Source organism: Typopeltis vanoorti, chromosome 11 (assembly GCF_054136105.1).
Source record: "Typopeltis vanoorti isolate ZY-2024b chromosome 11, IOZ_Tvanoo_1.0, whole genome shotgun sequence".
Taxonomy (NCBI): Eukaryota; Metazoa; Arthropoda; class Arachnida; order Uropygi; family Thelyphonidae; genus Typopeltis; species Typopeltis vanoorti.
The window spans coordinates 24,090,396-24,106,976 of record NC_143559.1 but is presented as its reverse complement, the minus strand read 5'-3'; the positions used below and the strand labels follow the sequence as shown (position 1 = coordinate 24,106,976).

General features: G+C 35.6%; 1 protein-coding gene across 2 annotated transcripts in view; it reads left to right on the top strand.

The window, feature by feature from the left end:
- LOC150101382 (alpha-(1,6)-fucosyltransferase-like) overlaps positions 1-16,375 on the top strand; it is a 49,906-nt gene extending 33,531 nt beyond the window's left edge. For both annotated transcript variants that reach the window (XM_090400123.1, XM_090400125.1), the window contains exons 7-10: positions 11,810-11,999; positions 12,638-12,814; positions 13,848-14,001; positions 16,010-16,375. In XM_090400123.1, the coding sequence (XP_090256249.1) occupies positions 11,810-11,999; positions 12,638-12,814; positions 13,848-14,001; positions 16,010-16,330 (842 nt within the window). In that variant the 3' untranslated portion in view covers positions 16,331-16,375. The remainder of the gene's footprint in view (positions 1-11,809; positions 12,000-12,637; positions 12,815-13,847; positions 14,002-16,009) is intronic.
- The last annotated feature ends 206 nt before the right edge of the window (positions 16,376-16,581 follow it).

The window sequence follows — 16,581 nt, the reverse complement described above, 5'->3', positions numbered from 1 at the left end:
CACTATAACTATTCCATACGTTGGTACCATTTCCAAAAACGGCTATCCTCCTAAAACCACACAATATTAGAGTGACCTTCAAGCCAGTTGAAACTATTCAGATATTTCTAAGATCACCAAAAGACTTCCATCCTTTCTACAAGTATGCTGGAGTTTACAAAATCCCTTGTTCCTGTGGTTTTGGTTACATTGGTCAGATGTCTAGAAGCTTCGAAATGAGACAAAGGGAACACATCGGTTATGTAAGAAATAACAGACAGAAATCTGGTCTTTCTTCCCACTTCTCTATAGCCAACCACATTATTGAATGGAATAAAAGTTATATGCCTTATATAGAAGAATACTGCCGTTCCAGGATCTTCAAAGAAGCAGCTACAGTCGCCCGTTCCACAAAAAACCTCAACAGGAATCAAGGTTTAATCCTACCTGATATATGGAAGACCTTAATCAGATCACTAAACACACACATGAAATGAACTTCAGCGCCAACTATAAAATGTTTCTCAACAAGTAAATCATGCATCCGCGATACGTGTATTGTTTCACGCTCAGTACTATTTTGTTATTGAATTAGAATTGTCAGTTAACATCTAGCTTGTAATTTACTTTGCCTACCTTATTTGTACCCTGAAGATGCCGACAGCAATAGCCGGCGAAACTAGTTGGCGATTGAATAGTTTATTAACACTTGGCCAATACTTCTAAATAAAAGTTAGTTATTCATTGGACCTTAATGTTTGTTTTGATGTAGTCCTTGCCTTTTAATCTCAATATTAAAATTATTTATCATAAAGATATTTACGATACATACTTCATCATAAATATCTTTAAATGAAAAATCTGGTGTTTCATGAATGGTATTTAATTGACCTAGAACATCATCAACAAAATTTAGGTCAATTAAGTGGTCAGTGTCAGATTTTTGCATTATTTTAGACAATGGTAAGGTGTACACAAATATTTTTTGCAAGCCAAATAAAGATATTATAAAACCAAATTCACACAATGAATTATTCAAAAGTTTTCCGTTAGAGGACGAGTCTCTGTCTTCCCAAGAAATGATTGTTTCAAGACTATGAATCAGTGCATCATATAATTCCACCATGGTCATGATGGCTTCATGGCATTCCACCAACCTAGTCTTGCAAACTTGGCGTAGTTTCTGTCTCTCAGTATCCGCGTATATTTATCAATGTTGTCAACAAGGATGTCCTGTCTCTTAGGGGTATTGAAGAAATTGTGTACCTTTTCAATTATGCCAATGCAATTTCTTATTTCAGTAAACAGATAGCATTTCCAATTGCCAAATTCAAACTATGTGATGCACAATGAACATATAAAGCTTGTGGATATGTGAGATTGGACACCATTAAACTTTCCGCTCATTGATGCGGCACCGTCGTAACCTTGCCCACGTAAATATGACAAATCGATGCCATAATTATTTAAGCTTTCTAATATTTCGTCGGATAAGTTTTTTCCTGTACTACTTGTTACAGGAACAAATTGTAAAAATTGTTCACAAATTTTGTTGTAATTTTCTTCGTCTATATACCTGGCACACAAGGAAAGATGTTCAGTAGTAGAAATGTCACAAGTTTCATCGGCAAGAATTAAAAACATTTCGCCGAATTAATTTTTTCGACCAAACAGTTGAAAATGATTTCATTACATGCATTTATAATTTGATTTTGTATGTTCCAGCTAATGTAGGTAGCGTTTTTGGCAGAATGTTTAAAATGTTCAGCCGAGTTTTTGTCGCCCACATCGATTCTCGTTCTTAACAAAGCTCGAAAATTGCTTTGATTGGCGATTGGCTCCTGTTCAAATAAAAATTTTCCATTATCACGATGCCCTCTCAAGGGTATTTTTGCCTACCAAATAAAATTACTGTTTTTATAATCGTTGTCAATTAACTGCAGCTTGTGATGCACTATCTACATCAATTTGTCAATTGATTGGAATACATTTTCCATCTCGAATATTGTTTAGCCTTTCGAAAGTCATAACAGCCGTTATATGATATTTTGTTTTTCGGTGATTATTAAATTTTTCAATGGCTTTCTTCCAATTATTATAGCCTTGCGTAATAATAATTAACTGCCCAGGTACTTCATATTTAGATTTTCCAACATTAGCAGGTGCAAAACGCACACAATATTTACAGCACGCACTATTTTCAACTTGAAAGTACACAAGCCGTCTAAATTTTTGAAACCATGTGCATTGAAAACTTCGGTTGTGAGTTGCAGCACAGGTTGCAGGAAAATTAAAATTTGGTTCTGATTTCCACAACTTTTTCACAATATCTAAATTATCGTCAGAATTAAATGTTTGTTCTTTCAAAAATGCGATGTCGTGAGAATTATTAATAACTAAAGAAGTACTTTCTTCTGGATAATTCGATGGTTTTGTCAGACCTACGACTGGGGAAACCGAATCCAAATCGGTATTGACAATATTAATAGCGCCAACATTGCTACTAACATTTGAATCATCCTTTTTTGTTTTGTTTTTTGAAATAGTTCAATAACATACTCTGCGTACGTTTTTCAGCCATAATTTGAAGCACAAAATCCAAAAAACAAAATAAAATCTTTTACAAATTTAACTTTAAAATTTTAACTTTAACTTAACTTCAATGTTATTGAAGAATTTATACGGTAAGGTTACTCTTCAGAGATGGAAAGAAGTTTCAAGTTCAAGACATGCTACGAGCATGTCTTGGTCATAGGTCGCACACGACCTATGACTGAGCATCTGCAATGATTCGCCAATACATGATACCAGTGATCCTCTCTGGCCCGGCTCGAATAGCTACAGGAGAGCGTTTCTCACCCTTTCTAAGTCCAAGGACAAGTAAAATGTCTAAAACAATTCTATGGACCACTAAGTTATGCAATTTTTTAAAAAACGTATGTGGGGATTACCAACATTTTGGAAATCCCAAATGTAAAAAACTGCGCCATTTATAACATAATAGATCTAAAAGCATGTTTTGAATATATATGGAAACACAATTAACTTGGAAGTAAACGATTAAAAGTGTATCATCATCGAATAAAGTTTAATTTTTATTAAACAAATAAATAATATGATATAATTATTCACTATTTAGTTTTAATGAGATGGATAAGCTTCTCGGCCTTGCAGAGTTTCTGGATATCTGGCTCAATATTGGTCAACTTCAGTCGAAGATCGGCACACACACACTAAGACGAATTCTGTATTTTGTTTTTATTTGAAGAAGCGATGAAAATCCTTTCTCGCAAAGATAGGTTGTAGAAAACTGCATGACAATTTTCGATGCTTCTTCAGATAATTCGCAAATTCACTTTTCAGTGAAGACGAGATCCAGAATCAAGCCAAACCACGATCACGGAATTGCATTTTAAGCCCACTGTCACTTGAAAGCTCAATTAGCTGTTATTTTTTCGATAACGAACGGTCGTTCTCGTGACTGCAAGCCTGAAATGGATCGTGAACCCACAGAAATTTCTTATAAAAGTTATTTGGAAAATATGTTTCCAAATTCTGTTTCAGAGTTTTGAGGTGGACACAAACGCTTTCCCAGTGGTTAAATTCTAAACTAAGTTTCAGGGCCCCATACAAAATAACCAATTGTATTTACCGTTTGAATACTATCCGGGTGCTCCAAACCTCCCCATCCCTTTCATCACGCGTTCGTAATCAGGCTACTGTTGATATTGACTTTATATACATATTCAAAACTGTAAAAAATTGTTGAATAATAACACAATAATGTAGGCATAATTACCGTAAAGGGAGGAAAGTCACAAACCAGAAAAATGTTCTTACAAAATAATCAATTGTATTTACCTTTGAATGAGATCCACTGGTCGGTTGTCCAGCAAATCAGCGAATCTTTCATTTCGTTGAGTGAATTAATATTATGACATTGCAATTGATGGGAATTCTGTGTTTCTGTGGATTCGTACAGACCTCTTTCTCTTCAGAAACTACACACAAACTGTCATTACCAACTCGTTTTGTATTATCACTGTCATCTGAGCTATTTTTCCGTTTAAAGAAGGTACTAATGTACTTATCCATAATTGAAATACCATACTTACTCGAATATAACTCGCACCCCTGATTTTACTTTTCGAAAAAAGAAATTAAAAAGTTTTGCATATACTTCGGAAATGAAAAAAAGCTGAAACTCGTTCAGGCGTGGGGGGGGGATAGTAACTTGCTCCCGCGGTAAACAACATGCCCTCCCCAATAGCCACTATATTGCAGAGGCAAGAAAAACAAGTACTTTTATTATGTCAGTGAATAAGGTACCAGCAGTCTTTGTAATATATTTTTCAACAAATAGTGCAATTAGAGACAACTGGGATAAAAACGATACTAATTAATGAATCACATCCTTTCATACAGAAACTATGCTGTATAGACTCAAGCAAAACCATATGCTGCACCGGAAAACACAGTATCTAACTAAAAACTATTGTTATTAATTAGATATGTGTGAGTTCACGTGCCCCAAAGCAGCAATAAAGTTCAACAGAAGGTGTTAAAATTCGTAAACGTGTTAAAACTAAGAGATATATATAGTGAATGTTGTTGTGTCAGTTTCACATATGGAATTCGGTTGAAGAGAGTTAGCATTTCAATTCAACTGGCAGCTTGCTTTTATCTTTCAGTCGCGCGATTTCCTAAAAATATATAAATACTGAGGTTAACTCACAACACACTTTGTCCAAGTATTACTTAGCACTTCTGAAGATATATTGAGCCTTGGTTGAAGGAGGAAACCTTCAACAATAAAAATCAATAAACAACAAGCAATTGGTTGAAATGTGGTCATGTGGACAACACATGTTCACTTCAAAAATCTGACAAAACAGCAAGGGTGAGTGGAAGCAACAAAACCATATTGTTGTTCACTTAACCCCTCTTTTATTATTCGTCATTCTGCCGCTACAAATTAAAATAGTGGCAGAATGTTCATGGAATGAACATTCTGCCGCTATTTTTATTTTTTTTAAGTATCCATTTTATTTCAATAGTTTTTACTTATTCAATTTAATTTGTTTTGTTTGGATAATTAAAATATATAGATTCATTTGGTTAATTTAAATCTGCCTGTGGACCACGTGTCCCATCGTCGCGGACCACAGGTTGAGAAACACTGCTATAGAGTACTCTCACCTTATGTGACCCCTAATTCATAAGTCGTATAGAAATAGAAGACATGACACAACATAAATAAAAAAAAATGAATTTTAATTAGGAAAAGTATTTTGGAAAATTTTTTAGTGTTTTTTAACTTTTTCTTTTGGGGGGCCAGGGCCCTTTGACCCCCTCCCTGGTTGCGCCACTGATTGGAGCAAGGTCTAGCGAGTAGGGGGAATGGTGAAAGGCAGTGATTTTCCTGCTTGTGAAAAATTGTTTATCAATCGCAGCGTTGAGTGATAGTACATTGGCGGGAAGCAAGAACAAATCTGTACAATGCCGGTCTCACTTGATTCATTCTTTGTAGTCGGCGATGCAAAACGTATTTATAAAATCAGGCATTGATCTATTGACCATTATAAACAAACTCAAGAAAAACGACTCTTTCCGCGTCGAAAAAGACGATGAGCACCGCTTTCACTCGAGATTTTTGAAAATATAACTTCTTTAGTTTTGGTGATTTTTTCCCCCACCCACGCTACACTCTGTCGATTCGTTGCAGGATTATCTCCGAAACACCAAGTTTCGTCACTGGTAGCAATTGTGTTCAAAAAAAAGATTCGTCTTCTGTCATTCTTTAAAAGATCTTGACACGAAGCAATCCAATCCTGTTCTCTGCTCCGTCGTCAGGGGGGGGGGCGAGGAACAAATCTTGAGCACTTTCTTTTCCCTAAATCTCCCAATTTGGCGTGCAGTCTCTGGAGAGATATTCAGCATCATTTTGAGAGTCATGCAACGGTCCTCATCAGATAGGTGACGAACGGATTTAACATTTTCATCTGTATGTGCTGTCGAAGGGCGGCCACTTCTAGCATCATCTTTCATAGCCTTCTCCCCCCGCCCTCTCAAGGAAGCGCCGTGCCATCTCTCCATATTAGCATGATGCAATGCTTCACTTCACTGTGCATTTTGTAACATTTCTACAGCACTTTTACAGAACTTGATCGCTACTCTCTGCTCCTCCACTGCGTTAGTAACGACATGTAAAAAAAAGCTTCATTCACGAAACGCAGGTTAACGTACTATACCTGGTCACGTAATGGTCGAAGGTTCGCTACAATTATTTCAAGTGTCGGCCAAGCCAACAGATAGGATGCACAGTTCTCTCGTGGTAGTACAGTCATCCCTCGACTTACATCCGGGTTCCGTTCCATCCGGCCGGACGTAAGTCGATACATTAAATCAACAGAGTTATAGGGGTTGGGGACTTAACTGTAATAAGTCTACTGTAATTTTAATTTTTAAACCTTATTATAAAACTGTACTGTGCATTACTGGCTCTATAAAATCAGGCCGTGGCTTTTCTGGTGTAACCTTTGTTTTTTTTTTAGATGAAAATGTCCAATGTGCTTTGCTCATTTCTCTTCTTCTTTTCATCTCAAGTTGTTCATAGCAAGCAAACGCATCATGCACTTTCGTTTCTAACACTGGGATCCATGTCTTCAGCCATTTTGAGAACATCGCTAACTGCAAAGAACATTTCTGCAAGACCCTTCACTGTAAATTGTTTAACCTCTTCCTGTTTCTCTTTCCCCTCTTCCTTTTCTTGTTTTTCCTCTTCTTCAACAGTTGTTCCTCCAGTTCGACCAATTCTTCGTTGGTCAACTCTTCAGGGGAACTTTCTATGAGTTGAATTATGTCGTCATCATTCACTTCGAGATTCAGATTGTTTGCTAGGCCCACTATTACAAACTTCCGGAATCATGCACAAACCTGTTTATTGTCTTTTCCATATGCCCCTCATACATTAGGAGGTCACTTCGGCGCAAGCCACAGCAATGTTTTTAATAGCATGATAAATATTGAATGTTTTTCAGAATTGCATGAGTCTGGTCATTTCATTCAGTAGCAGAAATGGCGCGTGAAAAAGTTCTCCATAGAAAATAAGCCTTAAACATTGCAAGAACTCCCTGATCCATCGGTTGGATCAATGAAGTAGTGTTCGGAGGGAGAAACATGACCTTGAACTTGATGAAGATCACGGCTATAACACGTATAGGACGGATGATATCGAGCATTACCTAGAATTAATAAAATTTTAAATTCTATATTTTCTTTCACACAATAACTTTCCATTTCACTCGCATAACAGCTGATTAAGACATCCTCAAACAATTTTTGAGTCATCCACGACTTCTTATTGCTCCGATAATGAACTGGGAGGGTATGCTATGGAATGGTTTTGAAGGTTCGTGGATTCTCACTGTGCTATATCACAAATGGTTTCAGTTTATATCCAGCCACATTGCCCCTAACAGAATCGTAATACGGGGATTAAGAGCTTTGAAACTAGGTATAGATTTTAGCTTTTTGTAGAAGAATGTCCGCTTTTTCCGAAGCAAGGCATTTTTTTTCCGAAACAAGGACGTCTGATCCATATTAAATATTTGCTGTGGCAAATAATTTTCCTCAATAATTATTTTATCCAGTTTTTCCACAAATTCCTTGGCAGCCTTCTCATTGGCACTTTCAGATTCCCATACATTTCACATTATGCAGCACAAAACGCTGCTTAAATCTCATGAACTAATCGGAAGAAACGGTGAATTCGTACTCATAATCGGGTTCTGCCTTCTCCTTCAACATGTTGAAGAGATATTCTGCCTTAGCGGTTATGGTCACAGTGGTAAGGGGTATGTGCTTTTGGTTCATGATGCAATTAGCTTTTCCATATCACCGATACGAACTTGTCGTTGCTTCGTCACTATCGCCGATTTAATGGAAGAAGATCCTTTCACAGCCTCTACAATTTTATCCTTATTTTTCAAAATGGTCGTAACTGTAGAATGAGACCATCAGAAGGTGTGCAATCACATTGACGGGCTTACCAGTGTTGCTTTACCTTGCATCTACGAAAGAAAGAAAGTTTTGTTTCGAATCACGGCAAACCTGAAATGAATTGAATTCAATATCCTAATGGTTCTTTCTATTCCATTTATTAATATTTCATGTAAATACAGTATATACTGTATTTACATGAAATATTAATAAAATGGAATAGAAAGAAAATATTTGAGTATAATAGCGCGTAGAATGTTATTTGGTATTTGTGATTCCTGTAATATTAATAGTTAAGAAATCGAGAGAGTAAAACAAGAATCTGTATTTATGTTTTGTAGATCTGGAAAAGGCATATGACAAGGTGCCAAGAGAAAAGTTATTCTGAACGCTACAGTTGGATGGGATAAATAGAACATTATGCAGAGCAATAAACAGTCGATATTTAAATTGTAATTCTGTTGTTAGAATTAAATCCATAAAGTATAGGAAGATGGCTTCATGTAAAATAATGTGTGAGATAGTGGTGGAAGAAAAGGCATTTATTTTTATTTATTTCGTATGGGGGTTCCTCCCTTTCTTCCCCCGTCCCTTAGGACCGGTTGAGCGCTCCTAATGAGGGATTAAGTATGTATTTTATGACTGTACATCCGTGTGTATTCACGGGTCCGGTTTGCTGTTCTGAAGGATGAAAAATCCCGAGTTTCTGGTGAAAAAACCCTCTTCCTCCGTATGAGATCGGCTAACCCCACCTTTAGTCGAAAGAGACCAGATAACTGCTCCTCACGTCATGGCCGGGAATCGAACCTAGGTCTTTCCCACCAAAGCGCTTCGTCTATACAGAATGAGCTACTGAGGCTCGGAAAATGTATTAAACCTGATATTAGAAGTTGGCAGTCTAATTTATGCAGATGATATTGAACTCCTACACAAATCCCAGTGCAAGTCTCCAAGATTTTTTAAACTAAATTAGCAATAAAAACACCAAAACTATGAAAACAGGCCAAAAAAAAATTTCAGCTGTATTTTTAATGGAGAGCCTATAGAATAAGTCAAATATTTCAGTCATTTAGAGACAATTTTAGGTGAAGATACAAATTAAATATGGAAATCAACAATAGAAGAAGCAGAACTGGTTTGCCTGCTGAAGAATTTTATATGGTATAAGAGAGAAATTAGCCAAACCACCAATCTATCAGTATATGAGACTGAGTTCAAGCCAATTTTAACTTATGAATCTGAGAGTTGGGTCAGAAGTAAAACACTTGACCAAAGACTGCAGACCACAGATAAGAGAGTTCTGAGCAAAATTAGGGGTCTGACCAGATGGCATCAGTGGCAGAATCATATTAAAACTAAAGTTATGCTAAAGGAACTTGACGTTGTTTGCATTCGTTCATTCATTTAGGTGGTGTGGCCACTTAAACGGAATGGGAGACGAGAAGTTAGCAAACAGACATTTGATGCCAAGATGGAAGGAAACATACCCAGAGGGAGACCAAGATCACGATTGATGAAGTCAGAATTGCCTTAGAAGCACGAAATTTTAGATCTGAGAATATTGCGATGATGACAAGTAATAGAGTAATTGGAAGAAAATTATTCACAGGTCATTAATGATAATATGAACTTAATCATGTAGTATATACTTTCAATATGTCTTACTCTAAAATAAAATTAATACTATTTTTCACATTTATATAATTCTGAATTTATCTTCTGCTTATGATTTTACATTTTCGTTTCTTTCAAAGTAATTTCTAAAACTTCTATTATTATAAATTCATCATGTCCATTACCTGTTTGTTAGGTATTATTATTGGTCCATAATTTTGAATAAAGCTTGAATAAAACTGTTTTATCTGTAATCAGATGTTTCGAAATTTTCTATAAAAATATTTTAAACATGATAAACATATTTGATCCATAATTGCTTTTTTTTCTTCTTACGTTCAATCACATACGTTCTTATTGTTTTGTATTTTATATCATCTAATGTTTACAGCTTGTAGACATTCAGATAGTAATCTTAGTAAGGAAAACATCATACCTATTTTATACCTCCGTATACCGTATCATCTAAAGTCGTAATATATTCGTTCGCACCCCTTACGTTCCAAGACGTAATATTCATTATAAATGTTGGCAATTTTGTTCAATTCTTGTCTAATGCCTTACCAGTTCGCTTCATTAACTTGAATTTTATATGAAGTGGTGGTAAGAGAACTTTATTTGAATTCGCCCATCCCATACGAGGTTTCAAATGCCTATTACGTACATTTCTTCTTACTATATCAAGAATTTCAAGATTCGTTCAAGATATCACAGCATCGTTTAGAACATGAGAAACTGGATGAAGGCGGAAGCATTTTCGTTTGTAGCATTAAAAGTTATTTTTACGCGATTACTTACCTCGAAACTGAACTTCCTTAAGCAGGTGTCTTCTCATCTTTGCTCTCAATCACGAGATCTATGCATCATCCTTTGGTGGACCTAAATCGTACAGCAGATAACTTCGTTTCCTTGTGTGAACTGATGCAGTTCACCCTCAATTTCAGACTCATAAGTCACTTTCACCACATATACTGACATCATATTATGAATCGGATGAAACAATTATATGCAGTCATTTTGGCTGTAAAGATATAAAGCAGATGAGGTCCCTGAGTCACCACTTCTTATGGCAGACTAAAGATTTCATAGTAAACCATAAATATACATTGCGCCTTTTTGTGGCAACTTAACGGAATACCAAAGGGAAAGGGCTTTTTCTTAACTTGTGCTCGTTTCCTGAATTGTTCAAATGTGTGGCAATCCGAGTTAAACCCCCGAATTACTGCTAGGAAAATCCCTCCTCCTCCACCTTAGCAGTATAAAAGATCAACTAACTCGTGAAATGGCTGAAGAAATGCTTAGATAAAGTTTCTCCATTCAGCGACTAGAATCGATCCTATATTAGTCTATGGGCAGTCCTCTGAGGAAACAAATATAATTTTTACAAGGCTAAATAGACACCAAAATTTTATAAACGTAATAATACAGAATGGAAAGAAACATTTTGAAAATCCGTTATCTTGCCCAGTCATCAAACGAGCAGAAATAAACAAAACAGATCTTTACTGAAATCAATAACGCATATGTCGTCTGATCACTGCTTCAATGCATCGTGAAGACCTACTAATTTCCACCAGAAAGTTGGCAACATTTTGTTCCACTCCTCCTTTAAGCATTAGTATGTTACACTAATGCTTTCAAGAACAGGAGTGGTTGTGCTTCAATTTTATATTCCAATTCTACAAGAGATGTTCTGCCGGGTTTAGGTTGGGACGATGCAATTCTGATATCTTCAAATGGCGTGTTCACAATAACCGTTTTATTGGCATGCGTTTTCATGAATACCTTTCGGAAGGTAAAAAGATGTATAGAACACTACCATAGAACATATAGAACACTACCATAACTATCCTCATGCGCAATTATAACGAAAAAAACAATGAAGAATCTAGAAGTAATGATCCCATGCACCACAACAGGCAGACCTAATCCATACCAAAAAAAAATCCCACGTCTTGATTCCAATCATCACCATTCGAAGAAAACTACTCAGATAAAAGATATTCTCCAGATGTTCTAAAAACTTAAAAATTTACCTTGAACTTAACTAAATTCTTTATTCATGTTTCATTTAATTCTTCATATACCATTACTATTCTGAAAATATGGTGTTTTCTTTATTTATGTTAAATAATTCAGTTTGGTATTAATGATTTTAGCAATATTTTCAGTTGGTTTCGACTCACAAATAAACACTACACATAACAATATTTAGGTCCCGATTCAAGAGTTCTACTCACCTATCTACCTCGTGATATTGGGCCTCAGATAAGTCTTCTACAAGAACACCCAATGGCTTGGTGGTACGGACAACTTCTTTACTATGCTATGCGTCCAAACGAGCAACTGTTAGCATTCCTTGAAGAAGAAAAATCACACATTGGCTATACGCATCCTATTGTTGGGTAAGAATGCAGCATTTATTTCTTCAAACTCAAATTAGAATACTGATCTGTTGGGATCACTGAATTTTTTTTACCACACTTATAGAACATATTTAATAAGTTGCTAGGATGCAAACAGATGTTTTGTCGCATGCAAGGAACTAAGCATATATCTTCTGGTGTTTTTATTTGTTGGCATTCTTAGCTTCCTGATTAATTCTTTCTAAGGGGATTTTTTTAATGACAAAAGTTTGTAAGCTTATAGTATATTACATTACCTTGGATAAATTGAGGGTCATACATTCGGTAAGTCCTATTCTACAGAGTCAACATGGAACCTTTTGCTTCAAGCCAATTGAATGTTCCAATGAATAGGCTGGTGGTTTCACAGTGGGAGTGGAAAATCATCCACTACCATCAAAAAGCAATTCACAGATAAGTGAATATGTAGGTGAATGTATTCCGGATACATTCATTCACTCCACCGACCAATATTGGTGACGTTAGAATATTTCCTACTGATATACCGTAATGCATAAAGTAGTACTGCTTCCACTATTTACACAGTGCAGAGCAATGATTTTGTTTTTAAAATGAACTAGTGAATAAAAATTCTTGCCTCCATTGAACTATTATATATTTTTACTCGAATGTTGTAGAATCCACGTGAGAAGGACAGATAAATTGCAGGCAGAAGCTTCTTTCCATGACCTGAAAGAATATATGGATAAGGTGGAAGACGTTTATCTTCGGATGGAGTTGCAGTATGGTCCTCTAAAACGACGAGTGTTCATCGCTACAGACGATCCACGTGTTGTGCAAGAATGCAAAAACAAGTGAGTTTCACTATGACCTTATTTTTTATTTTTTTAAAGCTGCAAATTGATCTGTACATTACAAACATCTGAATCTCTAGAGTAAGAGATCGAAACTAATTCCAGCGCACTGCTCGGAATTACGGCCTCGCATGCAATTCAAAACAACTTAATCCATCCCAAAGTTAGCAATGTTGCGCAGTGCATTTCCCAACTTGTTAAAAATACTCTGTCGGAAAACAATGGAATGACGTACGGCTTGATAACTAGAACATAGAGCTAGAGAATATAACGGATTTATTAGTTCATATTTGAATTGTTCTGAAATTACAACCCAACATGTACTTCAAGGCATCTGGTGTACCTTAGATTGAAGCTAATTAATGAAACAACTGAAAAGCATATTGAATTATGCAAACAAAGCCTTTCCAAACCATACCATCCTTTTAGAGTAGTCACACGTGGCTGTAGAGATTAAAAATATCAAAAAGGATTAAAATCCTAGTCAAATATTTCTTTAAAAAAAAGTCAATATATATATATATATATATATATATATATATATATATATATATATATATATATATATATGGTGTTTTATATATATGCGACAAAAGAGCATTTAATTTTTCTATCAGGGTAAGTACTGTATTTACTAATATAGTGCACGATTTGTTAATGTTATTCAGCGAATTCTAAAGTTTCAATTTGCTTCCAACACACAACTCTCATTAATATCGCGGACCAATCGCCATCAATTATATGATTAGTCGCCAAAAAGTGACACTTGTTGGCGACTAATCATATAATTGATTGTTATAAGTTGTTATACAACTTATAACAATCACCAATCCCCCAACATCTTCGAAATTCTTACAGTATTATCCCTATGGAATGGTATCCGAGAGGGTATTAGTTACAAAACATAGATTAGGAAATATATCGGATCACAGTAATTTATTTACGAGTATATAACTTACAGTGATTTATTTGCTATATTTAATGTACTTTTGAGTCTCTGCAGGATACCAAACTAATATTTTATTTCCAATAGGTACGTATCCTATACCTGTATTAATAATCCCGGGGTTGCATATGAAGCACGCCAGTTAAATCAACGTGATTCAAATCTCTCGACGTGGCAGATTTTGCAGGATTTGTTTTTGTTAGCCCAATCAGACTTCATCGTTTGCACCCTGTCTTCAGGGGTAAGTGCCATTTTACATTACGTATGTTAATATTCAAGTATCTCTCTCTCTCTCTCTCTCTCTATAAGGGAAATTCTTTCTTTATTTTCAAGTTTTATTTCTAGAAATTCAGAAATAAAGCTTCGCTATATTTTCCCTTGATATAACTCTATTTTCTTCTTTTTTGTTTTCTTGCAATATTTCTAATTTTTTAAAAAAAGTTTGTTTTCCTTTTTTCCCTTTGTATTTATCCTATCACCTTTTTTTTAAAAAAAATTAAAGAATAATCATGACTATACTTTCACTTTATTTTGCGTATATGCACCTACTAATACATACTATCATGGTATTTTGTTATCTGAGTTGGTTCTGTGGATTAGTTGGTTCCAATGAATAGGAACCAACTAATATTAAAAATTTTCTCCAGAATTGTTTCAATTCAGCTTTCCTTGCATAAGTTTCAACACAACGGATGAAAAATGAACCCAACTTCTCCAGAATACCTGAAAAAAAGTTACATTGGTATTAGCATATAGCAGTTGCCTATTGCACGAAAAAGTAGTAAAAAATATAAAACAAATCCGCAAACGCCTTTTATTCCCTTAGATAGGAAGGTAGATAATGTCGTTTTAGGCCAAACATTTGGAGACTAAAGGGGGGTCTTTAATCTCCAAATTGGTAGCCGATCAGAGGAGCTGACCCACGACTATCACTAATTTTACATGCCATCCAGTGAAGAGAAGGCAAAGAATGCCGCCATTTCGTGGTCTCTAATTTCTAATCCATTGAACTCTCATTCCTGCAAAAACTAATGAGACAGTGCTCTTCTAACTTCATGTAAATATCTCTTGACCAGACATTGAATTGCTTATTGCCCTGTTGCGTGCTTTTCACCTGCGTGATAAATGGAAGAAAGGCGAGTTTCGGTAGGTATACTTAAACTTTCATGTATGAGCAAATCTACCTGGTCGATCGATTGAAAGCTATTTATTCTATGCTTTTCTGTATAATTTAATCGTCGTCTTGTAAGAAATATCTGGGAACTAATCCAGTATTGGATTCGAAGAGCCTCTATAAGAGTTTTTGAAACGAAAGCTAATTAGCATTCTCAAACAAAAGTGGCAAATTTTTTTCCTGCCGGAAACTAGAGTTTTTATTAGCGCAGAAATCACCTGAATAACACACAAATTCAAAGAAATACCCCACGCTCCAAGGCGAAATCATAAACGATAGTACTAGTCACGCTCCACTGAAAGATTTTCAATGCAAACGTGTTTGCAATGTAAAATTCCAATGGGTAGCCACACAATAAATAGACTTAGAAAAATTATATAAGATGATTCATTTAACGAATGACTAGCAAAGTAATTGGGAAAACAATCTAGTTCAGACGCAAACCTCAAGGTCACGATTTTTTGATTTTTTTATGGCTTTCTACTTTCTTTTAGTTCGCAATGCTGTACATCTTTCTTAACAACGGAAATGTAAGTTTAGGAGCTACACGTAACTTATGTAAGCTGACAAAGGGTTTAAGTATAAAGGCAAGAAAACAAAGAAGCAAAGGAAAGATGTTCTAGAATCTATATTCAACAACGGCCACCCTTGAACGGAACAGTTCTAATTAGCGCCCTCGTCTACCTTGAAGATTACTTAAGATCCGGTCATTCCCAGGAAATGATATTCTTTGCTTTTTTGTTCTCCGTTGGTTTTAAAACGGTTTTGTCATCGAACATTGTGTCGATGTTTAAGCGTGTTCTGACTGCTATTCATAACTTTTCGCTCTTACAAATAGGGATTACAAAGAGTACTGAGCCTTCCAGATCGCAGCGAGAGACTAGTCCACGGTTCGAGATAGTCCACAGTTAGAGATAGTTCTTCACTCTCTTCATGTATTCGAATCTATAAAGGCACGTGATAATACTTTACCCTTTCTTTCACTTTTCACCCTTAGACTAGTGTGATATATTATGTTATTAGAATGCACTTTAAACTATCTTAAAATTCTATTGATCATGCATTTTCTTTTCAGTTCTGTCGTCTAGCCTACGAGCTAATGCTGGGATTTCGTGTGACAGATGCATCACTTCCTGTGATTCACTCTCTAGACCTCAACTACTACTATGCGTTCGTCTACCCTTCGGATCGAGAGGTATTATATGACCATGAAGCATTGTCGCCAAACGAGATAAATCTTCGAAGAGGACAAAAAATAAGCATGATGGACGAAGGCACAAAGTTAGCTTCGAGAGGAAAGAAATATGATGGTTTGTACAAAGGAAAGTTGTCCGATACTAAAGAAGATGGACTTTTTCCTGCATATAAAACCATTGAAAGGAACAAATTTTATTGAAACCCCTTGTGAACAAACCATGGAATAAATTAATTTAAAATGCCAGCGTGTTAGCTCTGTATGGCATCACCCCAAAGAAACATAGCAGTGAAATTGTCAGCGTAAACAATATACAGGCTTTTACATGAAATGTAAACAAATTTCTTCTTTCCCAACCCACCACCCGTACTATAGGTTGATCAACCAACTTCTTGTGTATTGGCTCAACATTAAACAAAAAAAATATTGGCAATAAGTTATCACAAGCTAGA